This window comes from Pseudorca crassidens, chromosome 3 (genome assembly GCF_039906515.1).
Source record: "Pseudorca crassidens isolate mPseCra1 chromosome 3, mPseCra1.hap1, whole genome shotgun sequence".
Classification (NCBI taxonomy): Eukaryota; Metazoa; Chordata; class Mammalia; order Artiodactyla; family Delphinidae; genus Pseudorca; species Pseudorca crassidens.
Genome location: NC_090298.1, coordinates 135896915 through 135918237, shown reverse-complemented (window position 1 = coordinate 135918237; position 21323 = coordinate 135896915). Strand labels below are relative to the sequence as shown.

Genomic DNA, 21323 nt, shown 5'->3' with positions numbered 1-21323 from the left:
CTCAACCTTCTAGTCACATGGTTGGTTACCCCGGCAATCAGCCCCCATCCCTAGGGGCTTTTGGAAAATCACTTCATTAACATAAAAAACCCCACCTCTGTGCCTCTCCTCACTTAGGAAATTCCAAGGGTTTAGGAGCTCTGAGTCAGGAACAGGAGGAAGACCAAACACATATTTCTTATTATAAATCACAACATCACAACCATTGTTTTGTGTGTTGTGTTTGTTTTCCTTTGGTTGTTTCAGGGGGCCAGTGTCTTAGTTCAGGCTGTTATAACAAAGTACCATAGACTGTGCAGCTTAAATAACAGAAATTTATTGCTTAAAGTTGTGGAGACTGGAAGTCTGAAATCAGGGTGCTAGCATGATTGGGTGCTGGTGAGAGCCCTCTTCCGAATTGCAGATGGCCATCCTCTCACTGTGTTCTCACACGGGGGAAGGGGGAAGGGGTCTCTTCTTATAAGGGCACTAATCCCATTCATTAGGCTCCACCCTCATGACCTCATCTAAGCCTGATCACCTCAAAAAGATCCCATCTTCAAACACTGTCATGTTGAGGGTTAGGACTTCAGCATATGAATTTTGGGGGGACACAACATTCAGACCTTAGCAGAGGGTAAATCCAGCCCCTCTTCTCCATTGTGGCTAGAAGTTGAAGTCCCAGCTGTTGGTTTTGAGGCCTGTGTTATCCTTGTTCCTTAGTTGGCTGGAACTGGAAGATGCTGTTGTTGCCACTGTCTGCTATTTATGAAGCCCAGTATTTATAATTTGTTGGGTCTTGTAGTTAGTTATAGGCCTGGAAACATGGGCTGGTAACAGCCTGGGGACAAGGAGGGGCCATAGGGTAGCTGTGTCCCCCATGCCTTCTGACTCAGAAGTGTGAGTGGCTCCCAGGAATGGCTGCGCAGTGAGAATCAGGTAGCCTCTGGGGTGGGGCCCGTTCCCCAGGCAGATGGGGTGCAGGCCTCGCTTCAGCTCCACCCTTCATCCTCAGTGACCAGCACCGACTACGAAACTGCTGTGGATGCCACGGAAACCTCGTCCTATTTCAGCGCCCAAGGCTACCTGTCCAGGTAGAGGGTCGTGCAGGGGTGGTCCTGGGCCCTTTGCGGGGGGTGGCAATGCTGGCTTGGACTGACAGAATCCAAATCCTGGAGCCTTCAACCAGGCCACGGCAGTCTCTGTCCAGGAAAGAGGAGACCTCAAAAGCCATCCATGCTTGACCCTGGTCCCCTCCTGTCCTGGACCCCTCACTGGTCCATCTCACATCTGCCCCTTCTTGGTTCTCCCTGCCAGCTGGGAGCAGGAGGGCACGGAGTCTACCCCAGAGGAGGGGCAGCTGCCGCAGGTCGTGGAGGACCTGAAAGACCTCCAGGTGGCCCCCGGCACGCGTCTGGCCAAGTTCCAGCTCAAGGTGAAAGGTAAGGGGGAGAGAGATGAAGGGAAAGGAGCTGCCTCCCACCAGAGGGAGGGTTAGGGTTAGGGTTAGATCACCCAGGGGTCTGTGAGGGCCTTTGGAGGGCATGGTGTCCACTGGGCTGTGGCCCTGTGCTAACCACTCCCCCTGCGGCCCCAGGCTACCCCACTCCTCGACTGTACTGGTTCAAAGATGGGCAGCCCCTGACTGCATCTGCACACATCTGCATGACGGACAGGAAGACACTGCACACCCTGGAGATTGTCTCGGTCACCAGCGAGGATGCTGGCCAGTACTCGGCCTACATCAGCAACACCGTGGGTGCTGCTTATTCGTCTGCTCGGCTGCTGGTCCGAGGTGGGTGCTCAGGGATGCAGCAGAGCTTGGTGTCCACACCCAGGTTGATGTCCACCTATAAACCATGCTGTGGCAAGCCTGGGAGCTGGGGCCCAGTGGTCACTGGCCCTGTGTGCAAAAGTCACAGGTGGCCAGAAGCTGGCTCCCAGAGAACATGGGCCCTTAGAGGGCGTGGGGCCCATGAAAAACTGACCAGCAAGCAGGGTAGCTAGCTGGTGGAGTAGGCCCAGGCAAGCATGGAGCCCTCCGTAGACTGTGGAGGAAGAGGCAGGTAGTAATTGGGGGAGTAGAGGTCTTAACTTCCTTATTTTCCAAAGTTCTGAGCACTGCAAGGTGATTCCAGGTCTTGCCCAAATCTGCCCTGGTCTAGGGACCCAACACTGCCCGTGGCATTGCTTCAGTTGTGGCGTTCTGAGCACAAGCATCCCCAAGTTAGTTTCAGAGCAACGCCCCAGACTCCTGGGCCGGCATGGGTAACATTCCATCTGGTCCGTGGGGACTGAGTGAATTCCATGTCTGCACGGCCAGGTTTAGGAAAGGTGCTGTGTGTAGGAATGGGCGGGGCCACCCTCGGGACTCACACCCTGCTAGGCAGGCCCACTCAGGGGAGGGGGCACCTTGGTGCTGTAGACCTGACTTCTGTGCTTTCTTCAGGCCCCAATGAACCGGAAGAGAAGCCAGCATTCGGTGAGCCGACTCCAGAGGGCAGAGGGAGGGAGGGTGGGGTGGACCCTGGGGACAGGTTCCATGAGGGTGCGTGAGGGGGACGACCCCGTGGAATTGGGGCTCTGCACTGTTTACCACCAACCGCCCCATGTCTCTCCAGATGTACACCAACAGCTGGTGCCACCCCGATTCCTGGAGAAGTTCACCTCCAAGAAGGTGAAGAAGGGCTCCAGCATCACCTTCTCAGTGAAGGTTGAAGGTGAGATGTCCTGCCTCCCTGTCCCACTCAGGAGAGCCCCCAGGGAGGTCCCCCCCCTGCACCCACTCAGGACCCTCCTAGGGAGGCTCAGAGGTGACCCCTGCCTCTCAGAGCCACCCTCTTGGTGTGGGGAGACTGTCCACCATCTACTCCCGCCTGCAGGAGACCCGCTCCCAGCTGTGCATTGGCTGCGGGAGGAGGCTGAGCAGGGTGTACTGTGGATCGGCTGCCACACGCCGGGCTACACAGTGGCCAGCTCTGCCCAGCAGCACAGCCTGGTCCTTCTGGATGTGGACCGACAGCACCAGGGCACCTACACCTGCATCGCCACAAACACTGCTGGCCAAGCCCTCTGTTCCGCAAGCTTGCACGTCTCTGGCTGTGAGTGGGCATGAGTGACCCAGCCAGGAGTGGGAGAGGGGCAGTGTGGGTAGTGTGCAGCCTCAGAGCTCATGGGCCAGCTCCCACACCCTACACTGTGGGCTCCATTCAGCTAGCTGAGACTCTCCTAGAAGCCCCCCGCCGCCCTGAGTGGTTTCTTCCTGGGTCACTCTCAGCTCTTCCCAGGGCGGGTGAGTCAAGTGCAGACCCCATTCCCATCCCTACCAGTGGTGGGATGACTGTGGGCCAAGCTGGAACACTGGGCACAGTCTTCCTCGGGGCTCCAGATGACAGGGCCAAGGCCCCCTGGGGGGTGGTCCAGGCATCCCTGGCAGGGGTCCCGATCAGAATCAGAGCTCGAGGGTATGAGGTGTCATCCTGGTCGCTCACCCTGTTCTCCTGACAGTACCTAAGGAGGCTGGGGCAGCAGAGGAGCAGGCCGGGGTGAAGGAGGCCCTCATCTCCACCTTCCTGCAGGGGTGAGTGAGGGGCTGCTCAAGAGGCAGAGGGGCCAGGAGTGAGGTCCCGGGAGTGTGGGTCCTGGGAGTGCAGGAGTACAGGTCCTGGGAGAGTGGGTCCTGGGAGTGCAGGTCCTGGGAGTGTGGGTCCTGGGAGTGCAGGTCCTGGGTGAGTGGGGTCCTGGTCCTGGTGGGGGGCAGTGCTGCTGCTAGGAGGGAGCCCCATCGCAGATCCCAGCCCAGCTCTGGCCCTCTTGGGCCATGTGGCTTGGGTCCCCATTGTAAAGAGAGGACTTCCCCAGGGCCCCGACTGTGGCATCAAGGCCCACTGCCCCCAGACCCTCTTTTCTGTCAGGCCCTTCAGGGTACCTCCTCCCCCTTTAGGACCCAACTTGTTTCTGAACAGATGTCGCAACCTTCAGGTTTCACTGACCTCGCTGGGCAGAGGAAAGGTACGGGCTGAGTGGGCACACGTCTGTGCAGGGTGGGGGACAGGGGGTGTGGAGGAGGCTGCCCCGCTGGCAGGCCCCAGGACCGTGTGGCCCTAGGAACACCTGCTTGCCTGACTCTGGGCTGGGCCTCCCTGCCCTCTTATGGGCCTAATTCTGAGCTTTGGTTGGTCTCCGGGCCATTTCTGACCCTCGAGGATGTGGAAGCTCGCGGGGGCCCCTGGGCTGGGCCAGCCCTTGGCTTAGAGCTCACGTCCAGGGGGCTGTATGGGTGCCTAGGAGCAGGCAGCTGCCGAGTCAGGGCTGGCATGGGGGCAGTTCGGGGAGGCGGGTGCTGGATATGCTGCCGACAGGGCCCCCACTTTGTCAGGGCTTCTCCCCCTGCCCCCAAGCTGGGTCCCCCTATTCCCAGCCTCTAAGTGTGCCTGCCCCCTGACATGTCCAGCTGCTTCCTGGCCACCTGCACAGGGCCCCAGCACCTTGGCATATTTAAAAAATTGTTTTATGGAGAATACTGAGTCTGCACAGAAGTCGAGAGGAGGGAGCCGTGCACCCCACGTACCCATTGCCCACCTTTGGGATCACTTCTCCACTGACCTGCTTTGTTAATTTACCCAGCCCTCCCTTCCCTGTGCTGCCCCCATCCCAAGCCGCCCTCATTCCCCCGTAACCCCAGCAACTGCTCCCAGCCCCTTACACCTGCAAAGGATCCCACTTCCATCAAGGTCGACCTGAAGCCATCAAACCACAGCTGCCAGGGGTCTGGCCCCCCAGCCCTCGGGCCACAATTTGGGGTCCTGCCCCCTGCCTTCAGTGTCCAGGACCTGCCCTCATATTATACTGCCTGGCTGAGGTCCTTGTGATCTCCGTCCCTTCTGAGCCCCTTCCCAGACCAGCGGCCAAGTGGCCAACAGAAATGGAAGTTTGGCACAAACCCCACTGGGGACCCCACAGCTCCAAGCTCCAACCCCAGCCTGACCATTTACCCAGCTTTGCCCTCAGCTGCACCTGCCCACCGCCTTGCAACCATGCTGGCTACCTGCTGTCCCCTGACTGCCTGCTCTCCCCACAGCCACCTGCTGCCCCCACTGTCATGCGTGAGTTTGTGGTCCCCTAAGTCACACCTTGGCTCAGTTGCCCTTGAGCCAAAGAGACCCCTAGTTGTGGTCAGCCTTCCCTGCTTCTGGCAGCTCTGGCCCAAGTCTGTGCGTCCCTGGGCTACTCTGACCCCCAAGCCCAGGATGGGCCTGGAGGCGGTGTTCGGGCACATCTGTGGAGCACACGGCTGGCTGAGCTAGTGTCTGGCCCCCAGGAGAGCTTCCGTCATCAGAGGCCTGCGGCCACCTGTCCTTGGCTGAGGTGGGCACGGAGGAGTTCCTGAAGAAGCTCACGTCGCAGATCACAGAGATGGTGTCGGCCAAGATCACACAGGGTAAGGGTAGCTGGCGATGGAGTGAAGTCCAGGGGTGGCCGTGACTGAGCCCCCAGGACTGGGGCCCCTCCTCACCTGAACGCCCTGTAGACCCATGGGAGGGCGGCATGGGGGGCAGGCCCTTCGAAGGCATCATGTGCCCTGTGTCCCCCAGCCACGCTGCAGGTGCCTGGAGGTGACAGCGATGAGGAGTCTAAGACGCCGTCCGCATCCCCCCGGCATGGCCGGTCACGCCCCTCTTCCAGCGTCCAGGAGTCATCCTCAGAGTCCGAGGATGGAGACTACCGGGGAGAGGTGCATGGGCAGGCGAGGGGTGGGGCAGGGTGGGCAAGGGGGTATGAGAGTGTCAGGGACAGGGTGAAGGTGGAGTTGGTGTAGGGGGCCGGGGGAGCTGGGGCAGAGGAGGTGGGCACACACCTGAGTGGCCAATATCACCACTGCGACCCAGGACACCCCCAGCACCCCAGAGGTTCCTCCTTGTCTCTTTGGGGTGGGCCACCTGGCACCCCCGGTAGGATTTCCATCAGTAGAGATGGGTTGAGCCTGTTCTAGAACTTCATGGAATCTCAGGATGGCTGCTTCTTCTCCACTGAATTCCAGAGGCCTTGTAGCCTGGGGCCTTAGGAGGCCCACTGGCCCCTCTCCAGGTCTGACTCAGTGACTTCCCCCCCAGATCTTTGACATTTATGTGGTCACGGCTGACTACCTGCCCCTGGGGGCTGAGCAGGACGCCATCTCGCTGCGGGAGGGCCAGTACGTGGAGGTACTGGACTCGGCGCACCCGCTGCGCTGGCTTGTGCGTACCAAACCCACCAAGTCCAGCCTCTCTCGGCAAGGCTGGGTGTCTCCTGCCTACCTGGACAAGCGGCTCAAGGTACCTGGATGGCTGGAAGGGTGGTCCTGGGGTTGTACCCCCGTTCCCCATGAAGGCGGGAGCCTCGCCCTGGAAGGACAGGCTAGTGCTCAAGCTGTCTATGACCCTCTCCTGTCTCTCACCAGCTGTCACCTGAGTGGGGGCCAACTGAGGCCCCTGAGTTCCCCGGGGAGGCTGTGTCGGAGGATGAGTACAAGACGAGGCTGAGGTGAGGGGCCACCGGCAGGAACTGTGGGAAGTTGGGTTCCTGTGGGGGGCCTCCAGGATGCTAATTACACCCAAGTCCCCTGGGGCTTGCCTCTACCTGGCGGGACCTTGCCTGGAAACTCCGTGTGGTGGGGCTGCCTGGTGTGTGAGGGTGCCCTCCCTCCACCAGCTTGCCAGGCCCATTCTGAAAGTGGGCAGCAGGATGCACGTGACTTGGAAGTGCCCGGTTCAGCAGCTAAGCTCCTGGGTCTTCCCCTCATGGCTGTCTCCCCACCCAGCTCCATCATCCAGGAGCTGCTGAGCTCGGAGCAGGCCTTTGTGGGCAAGCTGCAGTTCCTGCAGAACCACCACATGCAGTACCTGGACCACTGCCCCCACGTGCCCACGGCCGTGGCCAGCCAGAAGGCAGTCATCTTCCGAAATGTGCAGGACATCAGTCACTTCCATAGCAGGTGGGCATGCAGGGTGGGCCTCAAGGCTATTCCCCAGTCTGTGTGTACATGCATGTATACACACACATGCTTAGACACACACTTGGACACACTGTTCACATGTGTAGATACATGTGTGCACACACAAGTCATACATGCACAAGACACACGCCTACACACACGGACACACACCACACATGTGCATACACACGTGGATGCTCACACTTGCACATGTGTGTACCGACAGGGCTGTACCTCAGGAGAGTGGGCAGGAGTCGAGAAGAGACAGAACCTTTGATGACTCGATTCACCCACTGGTGCACCACACTCCTGTACACACATGTCCCCAGGAACACAGGCACGTGCACCTGGCTTATCCCCGGAAGTGCCTGTGACACACCTACCCACTGCAACCCAAGTACACAGACATACCCCAGAAATGTGTGCACACATGTACATGGGCACACACAAGTACACGTGCATACCTGCACACTCACACACAGCCTTTCACATGTGGGCATACATGTACATGGCACACACACGAATACATGTACACCCACAGACACGTACTCCCTTACGTGCTTGCACACCTGCACATAAGTGCACGCCCTGCAATACCACATATGCGTGGCCCTCACAGCCCAGAACACTCACTGTCATCCACAGGAGCCCAGCCCTGGGAAGGAGCCTGTTTCTTCCCAAACCTGAGGGTTTGGGGCTGGGTTGTGGGTCGTGGGTGAGGGTCCTGATGTCAGCCCTCACCTGACCACTGTTCCCCTCCATGGCAGTTTCTCACAGGAGTTGCATAGCTGTGACACGGATGACGACGTGGCCATGTGCTTCATCAAGAACCAGGCAGCCTTTGAGAAGTATCTGGAGTTCCTGGTGGGCCGAGTGCAGGCTGAGTCGGCGATGGTCAGCACGGCCGTGCAGGAGTTCTACAAGGTGCTCCTCTGCCCGTCAGCCCTGCCTCCACTCGCCAGGCTTGATGCTGGCTTCCAGATCTTAGATCATCTTCCCTGACCCTGCTCAGGCCCCACTTCAGCCTGCCCAGGCCCCCTGGGCCCTAGCTTAGAAAAGCGGGCAGGGTCACCCCCCCAACCCCAAGCTCTGCTCACCTGTTAGACAGTGACACCGGCCATCACCTGGGGCAGTGGTGGGGCCCACCTGCGGAGGAGGGTCTGTGTGTGGGACCCTGATCCACCAGCTCTGGGGCTCTGGGGACATAAGCCATCTGGAGGCTGTGCCCCCCCGCCCTGAACCCAGCCCTGCGATTTCCACAGAAATACACTGAGGAGGTGCTGTCAGCCGCAGATCCTTCGCAGCCACCCCCGCCGTCCCTGCAGCACTTCCTGGAGCAGCCGGTGGAACGAGTCCAGCAGTACCAGGCCCTCCTCAAGGTAGGCACGGCCGGCCAGGGGCTGCGGGGCCACCCCCATGCCCAGCCACCCCAGGTCTCGCCCTGACCCGCAGTCTCCCCCAGGAGCTGATCCGCAACAAGGCGCGGAATGGACAGAACTGTGCACTGCTGGAGCAGGCCTACGCAGTGGTGTCGGCCCTGCCGCAGCGTGCCGAGAACCAGCTGCACGTGTCGCTCATGGAGAACTACCCGGGCACCCTGGAGGCTCTAGGCGAGCCCATCCGCCAGGTCTGGGGCTAGGGGTGCAGTGGAGGGCCTGGGCAGGTGGCCAGGGCTTGTGGAGGGCTGGACTCCAGGCTGGGCATGGCTGACCACAGGCTCACCGCTCTCCCAGGGCCACTTCATTGTGTGGGAGGGGACACCGGGTGCGCGGATGCCGTGGAAGGGCCACCACCGGCATGTCTTCCTGTTCCGCCACCACCTGGTGGTCTGCAAGCCCAAGCGGGACTCGCGCACTGACACCTTCAGCTACGTCTTCCGGAACATGATGAAGGTTTGCAGGGTGCCAGCGGAGCCTGGGTGGGCAGAGGGAGGCCATGCAGGATGTGTGGGCAGGTGGAGGCTGCTGGCCGGTCCTGCAGCCCAGTCCTGGGTGACCATGGCTCAGCCTGCATCCGGGCAGTCAGCCTGCATCCTCCCCCCACAGCTGAGCAGCATCGACCTGAACGACAAGGTGGAGGGCGATGACCGTGCCTTCGAGGTTTGGCATGAGCGGGAGGACTCAGTACGCAAGTACCTGCTGCAGGCGCGGACGGTCATCACCAAGAACTCCTGGGTGAAGGAGATCTGTGGCATCCAGCAGCGCCTGGCCCTGCCCGTGTGGCGTGAGTGCCTGGGCTCATGAGGCGAGGCTGGATGGGAGGCTGAACCTTTCAGCCTGGCGGTCTGGCTTGTGGGCACCCAGGTTGGCAGGTCCTGAGCCCTGACGCCCTGCCCCTACCTGGGCAGGCACAAGGGAAGGGGCTCGATTCTGGGGCAAGTGGCTCTCTCTACCTTGGTTAGCCCAGCCTCTCGGGAGCCCTTAATCAGAGTGTAGGGCTGGCCCTGACCAGAATTGAGGGGAGCCTCGAGGTTCACTGGGGGCTTTCCAGCACAAGGCAGGTGCCCAGACTGTGTTAGGAATGTGAAGGGCCCGGAAGTTCCTCACTTAGAACAGGAGAGAGGATCCCATTTCAACATGCCCTCTTTTTCCACAGTCCCTACCACTCCCCAGTATACAGCCAACCTGTGTCGCTCACCCTAATGCCCATCCAGGCCCTAGTGTGGGACTATGGATAAAGGCTCACAAGGGGTGGTATCTGTTGCAACCACATCCTTGGTCATGGGGCTCTGGCCCTGCCAGGTGTGCACCTGAGGGGACGGGTGGGTGCTCCAGGCCCTGTGTATGTATCCCCAGGCCCCCCGGAATTTGAAGAGGAGCTGGCCGACTGCACGGCTGAGCTGGGCGAGACAGTCAAACTAGCCTGCCGTGTGACGGGCACACCCAAGCCCATCGTGAGCTGGTACAAAGGTAGGCCTTTGGGGGCTGGTGGATACTGATCTTGCAACAAGCAAGAGCAGCCCAGAGGGAATCAGGCTGGGCAGGGGACCAGGGATCCAGGGTGGGGTTGGCTGAGGGGCTGGACACAAGAGACAGGCCTCCTGTTCCAGTCTCCTGCTCCTGAATCAAAGACAGGCTGGCCAGTGTGCACGGGTGGGTGAGGTGGGACAGAGGCGGAGGCTGCTTAGGTATGCATCGTGTTTCTGACGCAGTGACTCTGCCCACCACCGAATCTCACTCATTAGCTCTCTCATTTGCCATGTTTGTGCTGAGTGCCCAGGTACCATTCCAGGTGCAGGGAAGGTGCAGTGAACAGGCAGATCAACCTTGTCCAAGGAGGCTGACCTTCTAGGGGAGTAGACAGATGACAAGCACATAGACAAATGTGTAATATTTGTGACCAGCCAGAGAAATAAGGCAGAGTGAAGGGCAGAGAGTAGTCATCATGCAGACATGTTGGAGGAACTCCAAATAGGCAGTGAGGCTCCAGGAGGACAGGGGAGGGGGAGGCACTGAGGCAGGTGTAGTGGGGAATGAGGCTGGGGAATGCTGGGCCTTGAGGGCTGCTGTGTGGGTCTCAGATTTGACTCTGTGTGTGATGGGAGCTGCAAAGTTTGGGGGTCCCCAGGAACAGTGAGGTCAGGAGCCCAAGACCATTCTCACTGGACACGAACTGCAAGGTTGGGGGTCCCATAACCGCCTTCAGGTTCAGTGATTCACTAGGACTCACAGAACTCAGCAGAGCCGTTCCGCTCAGGGTTCTGGTTTACTGCAGTAAAAGGGAAGAGGCACATGGGGTGGGGTCCAGTTGGGGATCCAGGTATGGTCCAGATGTCCCCCCCGTGGAGTTGTGTGGACATGCCTGTTCCTGTCAGTACAGATGTGTGCCATCACACGGAGTGTGGCCAACCAGGGACGCTCACTTGTTGAGCCTTGTTGTCCAGGGTTTCTGTTGGGGCATTCACGTAGGCTGACCACCTGCATGGCTGACCTCAATCTCTGGCCCCTCTGAGGTCAAGCTGATGCAGTATGGCCTAAAGCCCCCACCCTAAATCACAGTGTGGCATAGACCACCTGGTGTGGTCCAGGTTCCCAGGTAAACCAAGATACTCTTATTAGGCCTCACCTGGCTGGCAGGTAGGTCTCCTCCGGGCTGGCAGGTAAATCCTGAATCCTTAGTTCAGTCCCAGTAGCCAAGTCCAGTCCTGGTTTTGGAGGAGCTGTCCCAGGGAAGTCAGTCCTCCTGTCCTGCTTGTTCACAGCCAGCTGGGGCATTTGTTCACCCACGAATGGCTAAGAATGGGGCTGGAGAAGACATGCAGGAGCACTTTGCTGGGACATGAAAGAGAGACCGTCCCAGTCCCACTGTCAGAGCTTCAGGCCAGAGTCAGTGGAGCAGCAGCTCGTCCCCCGCAGCAGCCAGGGGATCATGCTTCTGGAGTCTGTGGGGTCCTGGGGTCTGTGGAGCTCCCTTCCCAGCTGCCTCACAGAACCCATATGTAGTGCAGCTCCATTTCCCTGCCATCCCTTCTCACACCCCAAACTTGCACCTGTGACGATGTGTCCAGAGAGACAAAGCCATTCCATAAAAGTTATTTAGAAGTAAGAATGAGCCCCTCAGCCGCCACCTTTCAGCTGGGCTGCCCCCGGGAAAGTGTGCCCGCCGGGCTGCATCTGAGGGGAATGAGGGATGCACCATGCCCAGGAACAGTCAGAGTGCGATCCCAGGTTCCCAGCTGTATCCAGACAATCCACTGACCATTACCCAGTGAGCAGCTTGCAGGCTTTGACCCCTCTGAGGACAGCTGTGTCCAGTGAGTAGAGGAGGCGAGGGACAGTCAGATGGTCAATTCATGCTGGGCAGCTTCTGTGAGAGACAACACAGGTTCTCAAACCGCAGGTGGTCCAGGCAGCGTACACAGCCGTGTGGTGTGGCCAGAGCTGGCCGTTCACCGACCTAAAGCAGCATCTCAGTTGGAAACACCACAGATGGCCCTGAGAGGCACCCATCTGCCAGATGGGGGGGTCCACCCCAAGTGATGTGCACCTCCCTCATCTCAGAGCCTCTCTCGGCAGTCCCCTGTCTGGCATGCACTGGAACTCAGTGCCACGTGCAATGCAACGGCTCCACACAGGAACCCTGGTGGGAGCCCTATCAGTGGCCTCACTTTGCCTCCATGGTTCATGGACCCAAGGAAGGGTGTCTTCAACCCACCTGTCTATAGCCTGTTAAGTGTCAAACCACATAGCCAGGGCATTCACAACATCTCAAGGTCAGTGAGCACATAACCTTTGCCAGGAAAAGTAGCATCTGGCAGGAGAAATCAGACTCACCAGCCAGCAAAATGTCATTCATTTGGCAGAAGCTTGAGTGTCGGGGGTGAGGGCCAAGTCCTGATCCGCGCCCCCCCCCCCCGGGAGGGCAGCCAGCAGGGAGCAGAGAGCACCAGCGATGTGTATTAGAGATCATGCCCATGCGAATGCAGGGACCTCTGGTCTTGGTCCTTGCATGCCAGCAGGAAGGAAAAGCGGGTGGCTGCAATGCCCAGGACTCCCACCAGGAGCTGTCAGCCTGCACAGCAGACCCTATTACAGCCACCCTGTCCAAACCAGCTGGAGTCACAGGACCGGTGACTGGATTGGGCTGGTGACGATCTCCTGCCAGCCACCACTCTATCTGGCTGTTGATTTTGGACTCGGCCTCTCTCGTTAGCTTGGCTCCTTTCACATCACCCAGGAGGCCTGGAACTTCCTTTCTCCTCCTGGGGTTCTGTTGGCAATCTTGGGAAGTGACGGGTTGCTGGGCTGGACCTGGTTACATGCTCTATAGCCACCTATCCAAGTGTAGGGTGTCCCCACCCTTGTGTGGAGCAGGGAATTCCAAACAGAGGTAGAAGCCACAGTCACAGCACCCTGACTTGACCCCAAGGTGACATTACTTTTCCTGCTCTCTGGGAACCTTGCTCACATCCCATCAGTGGAATCAGATGCCTGTGTCCAGCAGAGCCATCAAAATCTAAGTTCTCCCCCTGCCTCAGGTGCCTGGCATATCAGATGCGCATGTAGGGCCTCTGGTCCCTCTGGGCACAGGGAGACGAAGGCCCACTTCTGATTTTTTTTTTTTTTTTTTTTTTTACGGTACGCGGGCCTCTCACTGTTGCGGCCTCTCCCGTTGCGGAGCACAGGCTCCGGATGCGCAGGCTCAGCGGCCATGGCTCACGGGCCCAGCCGCTCCGCGGCATGTGGGATCTTCCCGGACCAGGGCACGAACCCGTGTCCCCTGCATCGGCAGGCGGACTCTCAACCACTGCGCCACCAGGGAAGCCCCATCTTCTGATTATTTTTCTCTTAAACAGGGGTGAAGGTGGAGGACGAGGAAGGGGCCAGGGATGGAACAAGACACACTTCCATAGCTCAGTAATATCCAGTGTTTTGGGCTCATTCAAAGCCCTAAACGGGCAGCAAGATTGTCACTACTGATCCCATCTGTTTTAGCTTCAGGGACCACTTGACTTAGAAACCACATCACATTGTTCTCAGGGGCTCTGTGCCCCTTGCCTGACTGGGGTTTAACTTGCATGGTGGTGACCTTTTGGATGGGGTCCACTTAGCAGGGGTTTCCACTGGCCCAGAGCCATGGTAACACCTCCCATCCTCTTTCTGGGTCTTCCCATAAGGGCTGAGTGGGTTTTCCAAGGAGGCAGGGCCACCTGTCAGGAAGCACTTACATCTCTTTGGATCACCTTCTCCAGTGTGTCACCAGCATTCTAGACACCATCCAGGTGCCACGAGCCCATGTGCCAGCTATTGATGGTTCCCTGTAGAGGTTTGTCTATATCAGGGAGTTGTCCCGAGCCAGGGTTCACAGCAGACACTGAGGTCCTTTACTGTTAACTCTAAAAGAATGCTGCACGTGTTTGGTGCCCACGCCTCTCATCCCTGAGTTCTAGCCCTGCTCCTACCTGCATACTGCCCATCAGGATTGGTGATGGCTCTCTCTTCGCACCCGGTGTAGGTGTGTGTTTCTGTGACTGGGGTAAGAAGGGAATGGAACCTTCCTGGGACTCAGCATGGGTTCTAATATTTGTTGGGAAGTGGGGCTGGCCTGAGGCTGAACCAGCAGTGTCCCCGCTGCAAGGCAAGAGTACATCCACCAAGGCACTATTCAAGTGTCTGTCTCTGAGCCCACTTCTCAGTGCTCAGATTGCAGCCACTTGCTCAGTTTCTCTCCATTCACAGCAAATAGCTGTTTCCTGCCCAGCTGACCATGAAGTGTGGTCAGTATGTTCACCACTGATTCCTGTGGACCTCCCTCATGTTCTGTTAACTGGCCCACGGGCCACTTTCTTTCTCTTTTGGGATGCTGTGTCTCTGACAGGTATCCCTTCCTTGCTGCCAAAATTGCAGATCAGAAACTGTGAGATGTTTCTTGGCTTGCAAGCCAGCAAGCCAGCCTACCAGCCAGACACAAACAAAAGACACAAGACCCCAGGTCAGAGACAAAGGCTGTTTCTCACAGCAAAAGCAGCATGGGTTGCCCATGCCTTGATCTCCACATCCAGGGACCAGCTGTCAGCTTCATGTAGTGGGTTGTATCACAAGAGAGAACCCCCAAGTTTTAGGAGATGCTGAGCTTTTCTGGGGCTCCTGGCACATCTTCCCATACTTCCCTCCAGAGCAAGAAGTGACTAATGGCCCTGGAAGACAAGCAAATGTCTCATAGGGAAGAAAGGTGAGGGCTTGTTCCTGCTGCCCTGGATGGCTCCTGGGGTGTCAGTGCTGGTGGTAGGTGTCTTTGCCCAGAGGATCTGACTGTGCAGGAATCCCAGAAGTCCATGGAGAATTGTCTTCTGACAGCAAGATGAAGACTGAGATTTGACCACAGATTGACAGTGTCACCGGTAGCCTTGTCAAGGGCTGTTTTGTGTGCGAGGTGAAAGCCAAGAGGTGTGGGTTTGGGAAAGGATGGAAAGGGAAGCACCTGGAGACAGAGAGTGAGAACAACTCTTTCCTGGAATTATCATACAGGGGCACAGAGAAATGAGGTGGTAGCTGGAGGCTTTTGGGGGGATATATTTTTAAATTGTTTCTTAAGGTTCCCTGTGAATCAGAAGTCAAGGTGCTGCTTATGAACTGTTATAACTTAAACAACCTTGTTCAGAAAGTACAGCGTTATTGGAAAGTGTTCATCTATGAAATTTTACATATTTATGGAGGAAGGAATTCTTTGTAGTGAAAGATGCACATCTCACCATCCCTCTCCCAGATAAGAAACGTTACAGCTGGACATGTTAGATGGGCATTTGGATGAGGGTGATTAAAGAACTGGGTGGGGGCTTCCCTGGTGGCGCAGTGGTTGAGAGTCCGCCTGCCGATGCAGGGGACACGGGTTCGTGCCCTGGTCCGGGAAGGTCCCACATGCCGCGGAGCGGCTGGGCCCGTGAGCCATGGCCGCTGAGCCTGCGCGTCCAGAGCCTGTGCTCCACAGCGGGAGAGGCCACAACAGTGAGAGGCCCGCGTACCACAAAAAAAAAAAAGAAAGAAATGGGTAGTGTCCAAGTATGTCTACTAGGTGGGGTCAGTACCTTGGAGGCCCCTGGATAGTTGCAGAATCATTGGTGAGGTGATTGAGGGTCTGGTTATCAGAAGGAGATGTCCTCTCCTTGGGTTTGGGTCCTCCAGCCCGGCCCCTGCCTCCAGCTAAGAGCCTGCCTTTAAGAGGCTACACTGTGCCCAGTGAGGTCTGGGGAAGTAGATGGGGGGCGGTGCGCCACGTCTCCATCCAGGGCTCCAGGTCAGCTTCGCTGGCTAGACCCCTGGCAGGGAACCCACACTGGCTCTTGTGTTTCAGGGGCAGCCTCCTCCATCAAACCCTGCGACTGTGACCCCCAGGCAGGCCCAGTCTCTTGTCCCTGATGGGGTTCCCTCTGTGACAGCCCTCCTCTCCTTTCCAGATGGGAAGCCAGTGGACGTGGACCCTCATCACATCCTCATTGAAGACCCTGATGGCTCGTGTGCCCTCATCCTGGACAACCTGACTGGTGTCGACTCTGGCCAGTACATGTGCTTTGCAGCCAGTGCTGCTGGCAATGCCAGCTCCCTGGGCAAGATCTTGGTGCAAGGTGAGCCCTGGGGGGAAGACCAGAGTGTGAGTGCCCAGGCCCCACCCTCTGGGCATTGGAAGGGTATCAGCCCTCATGGGGGGGGGCACGGGCCTGTGGATGGAGCTGGCAGGGGGTGGGTGTGAACATCTTACTGAGGTCGGGGGACTCGCTGGTGGGCGTGGGGTCCTGCTCTGTCATGGTGTCTCTCTCTGTCTCTGTCTCTCTCTGTATCTCTATGTCTCTATCTGTCCATCTCTCTGCCTCCATCTCTTTTTTGTTTCTTTCTCTGTATTTCTGTATCCATTTCTGTGTCTCTCTCATTCTATCTGTCTCTGTCTCTCTCTGTCTTTTTGTCTCCCTGTATCTCTGTTCCTCTGTCTGCATCTCTTTGTTTCTGTGTCTCTCTCTATCTGTCTATCTCTTTCTCTCTGTGTCTCTGTCTCTTTCTCCATCTCTCAATCTCTGTCTCTCTCCCCTCTCCCCACATTCCCTGGACCCTGCAGTCCCGCCTCGGTTTGTGAACAAGGTCCGGGCAGTGCCCTTTGTGGAAGGAGAAGATGCCCAGATCACCTGCACCATCGAAGGTGTCCCACACCCTCAGATCAGGTGGGCCAGGCAGCTTGGGGCCAGGGTGGAGGTGGGCAGGTGGGCCTGCCCTGGGGCCATCCTGCCTGCCTGAAAAATGAGGATGGGCAGCCCGTTCGCTGGGTTGGGGTAGGCTGGACACAGAACCTCAGCCTTTCCGATGAGAAGTGGGCGTGATGGGGCTGCAGCACGTTCTGAACACAGCTCTAGCTGCAGCGAGGAGGACAGAGGATGTTGGGTGGGTGGCATCCAAGAGGGATGTAAGGGATGTCCTCTGTAAGGACATCTGGATCTGCAGGGTGGGTGAGGGGAGGGTCCTCAGCATGGGGCACCTGGGGAGACCCCACCTGACCACCCCCGGGGTTGGCTTTAGGTGGTACAAGGATGGGGCCCTGCTGACCCCTGGGGGCAAATACCAGACCCTGAGTGAGCCCCGCAGCGGCCTGCTGGTGTTGGAGATCCGGGCAGCTGGCAAGGAGGACCTGGGCCTCTATGAGTGTGAGGTGAGGAGGGTGGGCCCAGGGTGAGGGGGCTGAGGGCACCTGTCTTGGGGATCCTGCCTGGTTACCACCATTCCTGACCACAATGAGAGAGGGGACAGCAGACCACTGTCACCCACCATCCATGACGAGGGGACACCAGGCCACCGTCACCCACTGCCCATGATGAGGGGACAGCAGGCCACTGTCACCCATTGTCCATGATGAGGGGACAGCAGGCTACTGTCACCCACTGTCCATGTTGAGAAGACAGGGACTGAGGAAGCGGGCCCTGGGTGGAGCCCCCTCAGTCCTCGTGGCCCGGGGGGAACTGGCAATGGTCTGGGGAAGGTGTGTGCTGGCTGTGGTTCTTCCTGGCTCCTAGCTACTGCTGCTGCCGGCAGCCTTCATGGGGGAAGTGTGGGGCCTGCTCCGCATGGCAACTCTCAGGGAAAAAAATGGACCCATGTCAGCTCTGGACCTGTGCTGTCCATTTCGGTCACTGTTGTCCACACACAGTGATTTAAATTTAAATCAGTTAAAGTTAACTCTAGGTGAAGATTCACTTCTATTTCAAGTACTCAGAGCCCACGTGGCCACTACACTGGACAGAGCAGATAGTGTCCCCACCATCACAGGAAGCTCCTGGTCAGTGCTGGGGACACAGTGGCTCGCCCGGTACCCTTTTCCCTGTGGTCAGGCTCTGCAGCTCTAGGAACAGCCGTGGTGGGCCCCCCATGCTACAGCTGGCCTGTACGGCCTCCAAGAGACTGCCCAGGCCCCGTGGGGAGCCAACGGGCTCTAAGTGAGCCTCTGCTGTCTGTCCTGCAGTTGGTGAACCGGCTGGGCTCCAAACGGGGCGGCGCGGAGCTGTTCATGCAGAGCCCGGCGCTGCAGGCCCGAGAACAGCACCACGTGGAGCAGCTCGCTGCCGTGGAAGGTGAGTGCTTCCTCTGCCAGTCTCGGCCTGGGCTGGACCCGCCATATGCCTGGGCAGCGCCAGGTGGGGTGAAACCGTCAGCGCCTCTAATCAGAGCACACTTCCTGGATGAGGGGAAGCAAGCACGGAGGAGGGGATTCAGAGGTTGAGGGGCAAGCACTGGTTGCCAGTTCCTGACTGGAGCAGCATGTATGTGGGCCGGAGGAGGGTGGGCTGTGAACCCAGAGCCTGGGGAAGGCTGGAGGGGCAGTCCGAGGGGCTGGGGGGGGCGGCCCTAAGCCCTGCTCACCATCCCTGGGGGAATAACAAGTGCATACAAAGCCCAGACCTGGGTCCTGAGCAGCCGGCCAGGCAGTGGTCGGAGGGGTATTATAGGATGGGTGGCAGGGATGGTAAGAGGGACGGCTCCACAGAAGCAGGCTGCTGGATCCCAACTTGGCTCCTGGGAGAGGGAACAGGTGTCAGGGGCCTGATCCTTCCACACCGGGTGGGGCTGGCTGAGGAAAAGAGAGAATGCCGTGGCTTGGCCTCCCTGGCCTGGCCTGGGCCAGGCTGCGAGGGGTCTGGGCTGCAGAATGGGCCTCATCAGGGAGCCGTGTGCTCCCGGGCAGGAGGTGAAGGGTGGCAAGATGCCTCACTCCTCCACTCACGCTTGGCTCCAGGGTCCCAGCTGGGCCCAGCCCGGGGATGGCCCAGGGCAGGCAGCAGCCCCAGGGAGAGTTTCTCCCAGTCTGAACCGCCTCACCCGGAAGGGGCTGCCAGGACAGATGTTGAGCCTCCCATCCTCGGGGGCATGCAAGCAGAAGCTGCACTAGAAAAGCTGGTGGAGCTGCAGCTCTCACAGTAGGATGGGCTGGGAGCTATGTGTCCTCCCAAGTCCTGAAAGTTGGCTTCTCTGACGCCTGGAGCCACCGGATCAATCCCTCCCAGGGCCCAACGTGCAGGGGCTGCTGTCTGTCTGGACCCTCACAGAGTCGGCCACCTGGCGCCAGGAGCTCAGCCTTGGGGCCTTTGACGCCCTCTAGGGACTCTTCCTTCCCTCGTGGGCAGGGATCCTGTTCCTCAAGCCCCAAAGGGCACTGGTCCAGCCGGTTCCCATCGGAGGGCCCCATGGCATCTGCCGGCACCTCTATCCTGCCCTGTGGCATCTTACGTCGGACAGAGCAGGGCTCAGCATGCACCTCAGCACACCCTCTCGACTGGTGACAAGCACGTCCTACAGAGCTATTTACTTCATTGTCATGATTGGTCTCTGTCAAGGTCCCGTGGACACAGGGTGTGGAGGACGGGCGGCCTACCTGTGCCGGAAATGGCCTTCGTGCCTCATGAGGAGAGGCCAGTCTTCACAGACCCTGGAATTGGAGCCCGCTGCCTCCTGCTTCCTAACCCTATCCTGCCGCTTCATCATTAACCCGGTGGTTCTGCAGCCAGAACGGGCCCTGGCTGGCCCTGTGGGGTGGGGCGCTGCCCTTTCGCTTGTGAAACTGCGCAGGGCCAGGAGCCGCACTTTGCACAGCTGCACCCCTTCCACAGCCAGTACTCACTGGAGCCCAGAGCCCACCTGGTGGCAGGTTAGGTCAGGAACAAAGGTGCCAGGAATGTAGCAGCCCACAGGTGCCCTAGCCACCCCCCCCAAAAGCAACAGAATGAGGCCCCTGTCAGGGAGGGTGAGGCAAGGAGCCCCGGATCTCTCACTGCTTGGCCTACAGACCACAACAAGTTGGTGCTCTCTGGGCCCGACTAAGTCTAAACACACAGGATATTTTGTCTGGATCCCATTCTCTCTTCCAGTGGACTCGCCTCTCTCCAGGAGGCAGCTTGCACAAGCACATACGGGCACACACACGTGTGCATGCAGACACACACATTAGCATGGACACACACAAACACGCACAGTAAATGTGGCTCCCAAGTGCCATACAGACACAGCTGGTACATTTCCTTCACGTTCATCTAACTGGAGACGAGGTTAAGATACCCACAGTCATCTAAGGGAAGTTCTTTTTCTACGTGGCACTGCAACAGAGCAGAAAATCCCATCGACCAGGGACTAGGAGGCTGTGCGCCCTAGGCCATGCCACTGGACTTTTTTGAGGCTCCCCCTCAATTTTCCCCACAGGATGGCGAGAGGGACTGTTGAGATGTATGGGTGCTGGTAGCTGGTGGGCTGCCTGCTATCCAGCTGGGCAAGGCTGGGAGAGGCATCTCTGTGCCAAGCCCCACCCTGTCCAAAAGCTACAGAGGAAGAGGCCTCGAGATGGTGGGGAGTAGTTGCTGCCAGGTCCCCAATGGGTCCTGCCCTGTCCCTGGGACGTGGGTCCCCTATCAGCAAAATGGGAACCACAGGCCGTATCCTGCTGGCTCCAGCGAGGAGGAAAGCTAGGAAAGTCAAGAGACAGTTGAATTTGTGGGGTGCTCCTATGGGAAGACCTAGGTTTCCCTGCTCACTCAGAGCTCAGGACCCTGCTCAGGCATCCTCAGGTCACTCCCAGAGGGACTTCTGTGGTCTCAAGCCACAGGACTCAGATGTGCTACCTCTAGGACTCCGGAGTCGTTCTGCCCTGGAGAGACGCCCTTTGGTCTTTAGATTTTTTTGTGAAATAGGCACCAGCCACCCCGGTCCCAGTTTGGCTATCAGCCACAGGCCATTCCTTTTCCCTCTCTAGGCCTCGGTTTCTATGAAAAGTGGAACTTCAGGCCTGACAAGTTCACAGGGCTCCCTGGGCACATGGGCTGAAGGAAAAGCTTGGATTTCTGTGTGGGCAGCCTAGACAGAGCCCTTACTCTCCTTGAAGCTCCTGCAAGAACCCCTCAAGAGGGATTCTTCCCTCACGTGGGACACACTGTTATCACAACTCCTCATTCCCCAGCCACTCAAGGCAGGCATTATCACCTCCATTTCAAAGATGAGGGACCTGGGACTCTAAGCTGAGACATCGCTACCAGGGCCACACAGTCAGGCAGGGTTTGGATCCAGTTTCCTAAGCTGAGCAGGTTACTACCCTGCCATGCCACTCAGATAGCTCAGCCCCCAAACACCGGCTGATCTGTAACCCTCGCTATTCCGACTGTTTTCTTTGTAGTCACTGAGCAGGAGACTAAAGTCCCCAAGAAAACCGTCATCATGTAAGTGCAGGCGTGTTCCTAACCTTCCTTCTGACTGCAGTGCTCCCTGCATGCCCACTAACCTCCCTGGATCGTGCCTGTGGAGCTTGGCCCCTTGCTTGTCTGACTGCTTTGCCCACATGGCCTTTGTTCACCACGCAGACTGCCAGCACCTCGCAGATACTCCCAGGGCATTCACCTCCCCCCGGGCCCTTGGCT

General features: G+C 58.3%; 1 protein-coding gene across 30 annotated transcripts in view; it reads left to right on the top strand.

Moving 5' to 3' along the window:
* OBSCN (obscurin, cytoskeletal calmodulin and titin-interacting RhoGEF) overlaps nucleotides 1–21323 on the top strand; it is a 166236-nt gene that overhangs the window by 124856 nt on the left and 20057 nt on the right. For 27 of the 30 annotated variants that reach the window (XM_067732459.1, XM_067732482.1, XM_067732470.1 and 24 more), the window contains 23 exons: nucleotides 995–1073; nucleotides 1297–1421; nucleotides 1577–1774; nucleotides 2429–2461; nucleotides 2601–2699; nucleotides 2862–3080; nucleotides 3487–3559; nucleotides 3923–3990; nucleotides 5300–5419; nucleotides 5574–5713; nucleotides 6093–6293; nucleotides 6419–6501; nucleotides 6779–6952; nucleotides 7720–7876; nucleotides 8215–8331; nucleotides 8415–8579; nucleotides 8686–8844; nucleotides 8998–9175; nucleotides 9748–9861; nucleotides 15846–16013; nucleotides 16499–16601; nucleotides 16954–17083; nucleotides 17891–17999. In XM_067732459.1, coding sequence (XP_067588560.1) covers nucleotides 995–1073; nucleotides 1297–1421; nucleotides 1577–1774; nucleotides 2429–2461; nucleotides 2601–2699; nucleotides 2862–3080; nucleotides 3487–3559; nucleotides 3923–3990; nucleotides 5300–5419; nucleotides 5574–5713; nucleotides 6093–6293; nucleotides 6419–6501; nucleotides 6779–6952; nucleotides 7720–7876; nucleotides 8215–8331; nucleotides 8415–8579; nucleotides 8686–8844; nucleotides 8998–9175; nucleotides 9748–9861; nucleotides 15846–16013; nucleotides 16499–16601; nucleotides 16954–17083; nucleotides 17891–17999 — 3012 coding nt within the window. Of the gene's footprint in view, nucleotides 1–994; nucleotides 1074–1296; nucleotides 1422–1576; nucleotides 1775–2428; nucleotides 2462–2600; nucleotides 2700–2861; nucleotides 3081–3486; nucleotides 3560–3922; nucleotides 3991–5299; nucleotides 5420–5573; nucleotides 5714–6092; nucleotides 6294–6418; nucleotides 6502–6778; nucleotides 6953–7719; nucleotides 7877–8214; nucleotides 8332–8414; nucleotides 8580–8685; nucleotides 8845–8997; nucleotides 9176–9747; nucleotides 9862–15845; nucleotides 16014–16498; nucleotides 16602–16953; nucleotides 17084–17890; nucleotides 18000–21082; nucleotides 21126–21323 lie in introns of all 30 variants that reach the window. The other 3 variants (XM_067732486.1, XM_067732483.1, XM_067732484.1) reach the window with 1 other exon arrangement.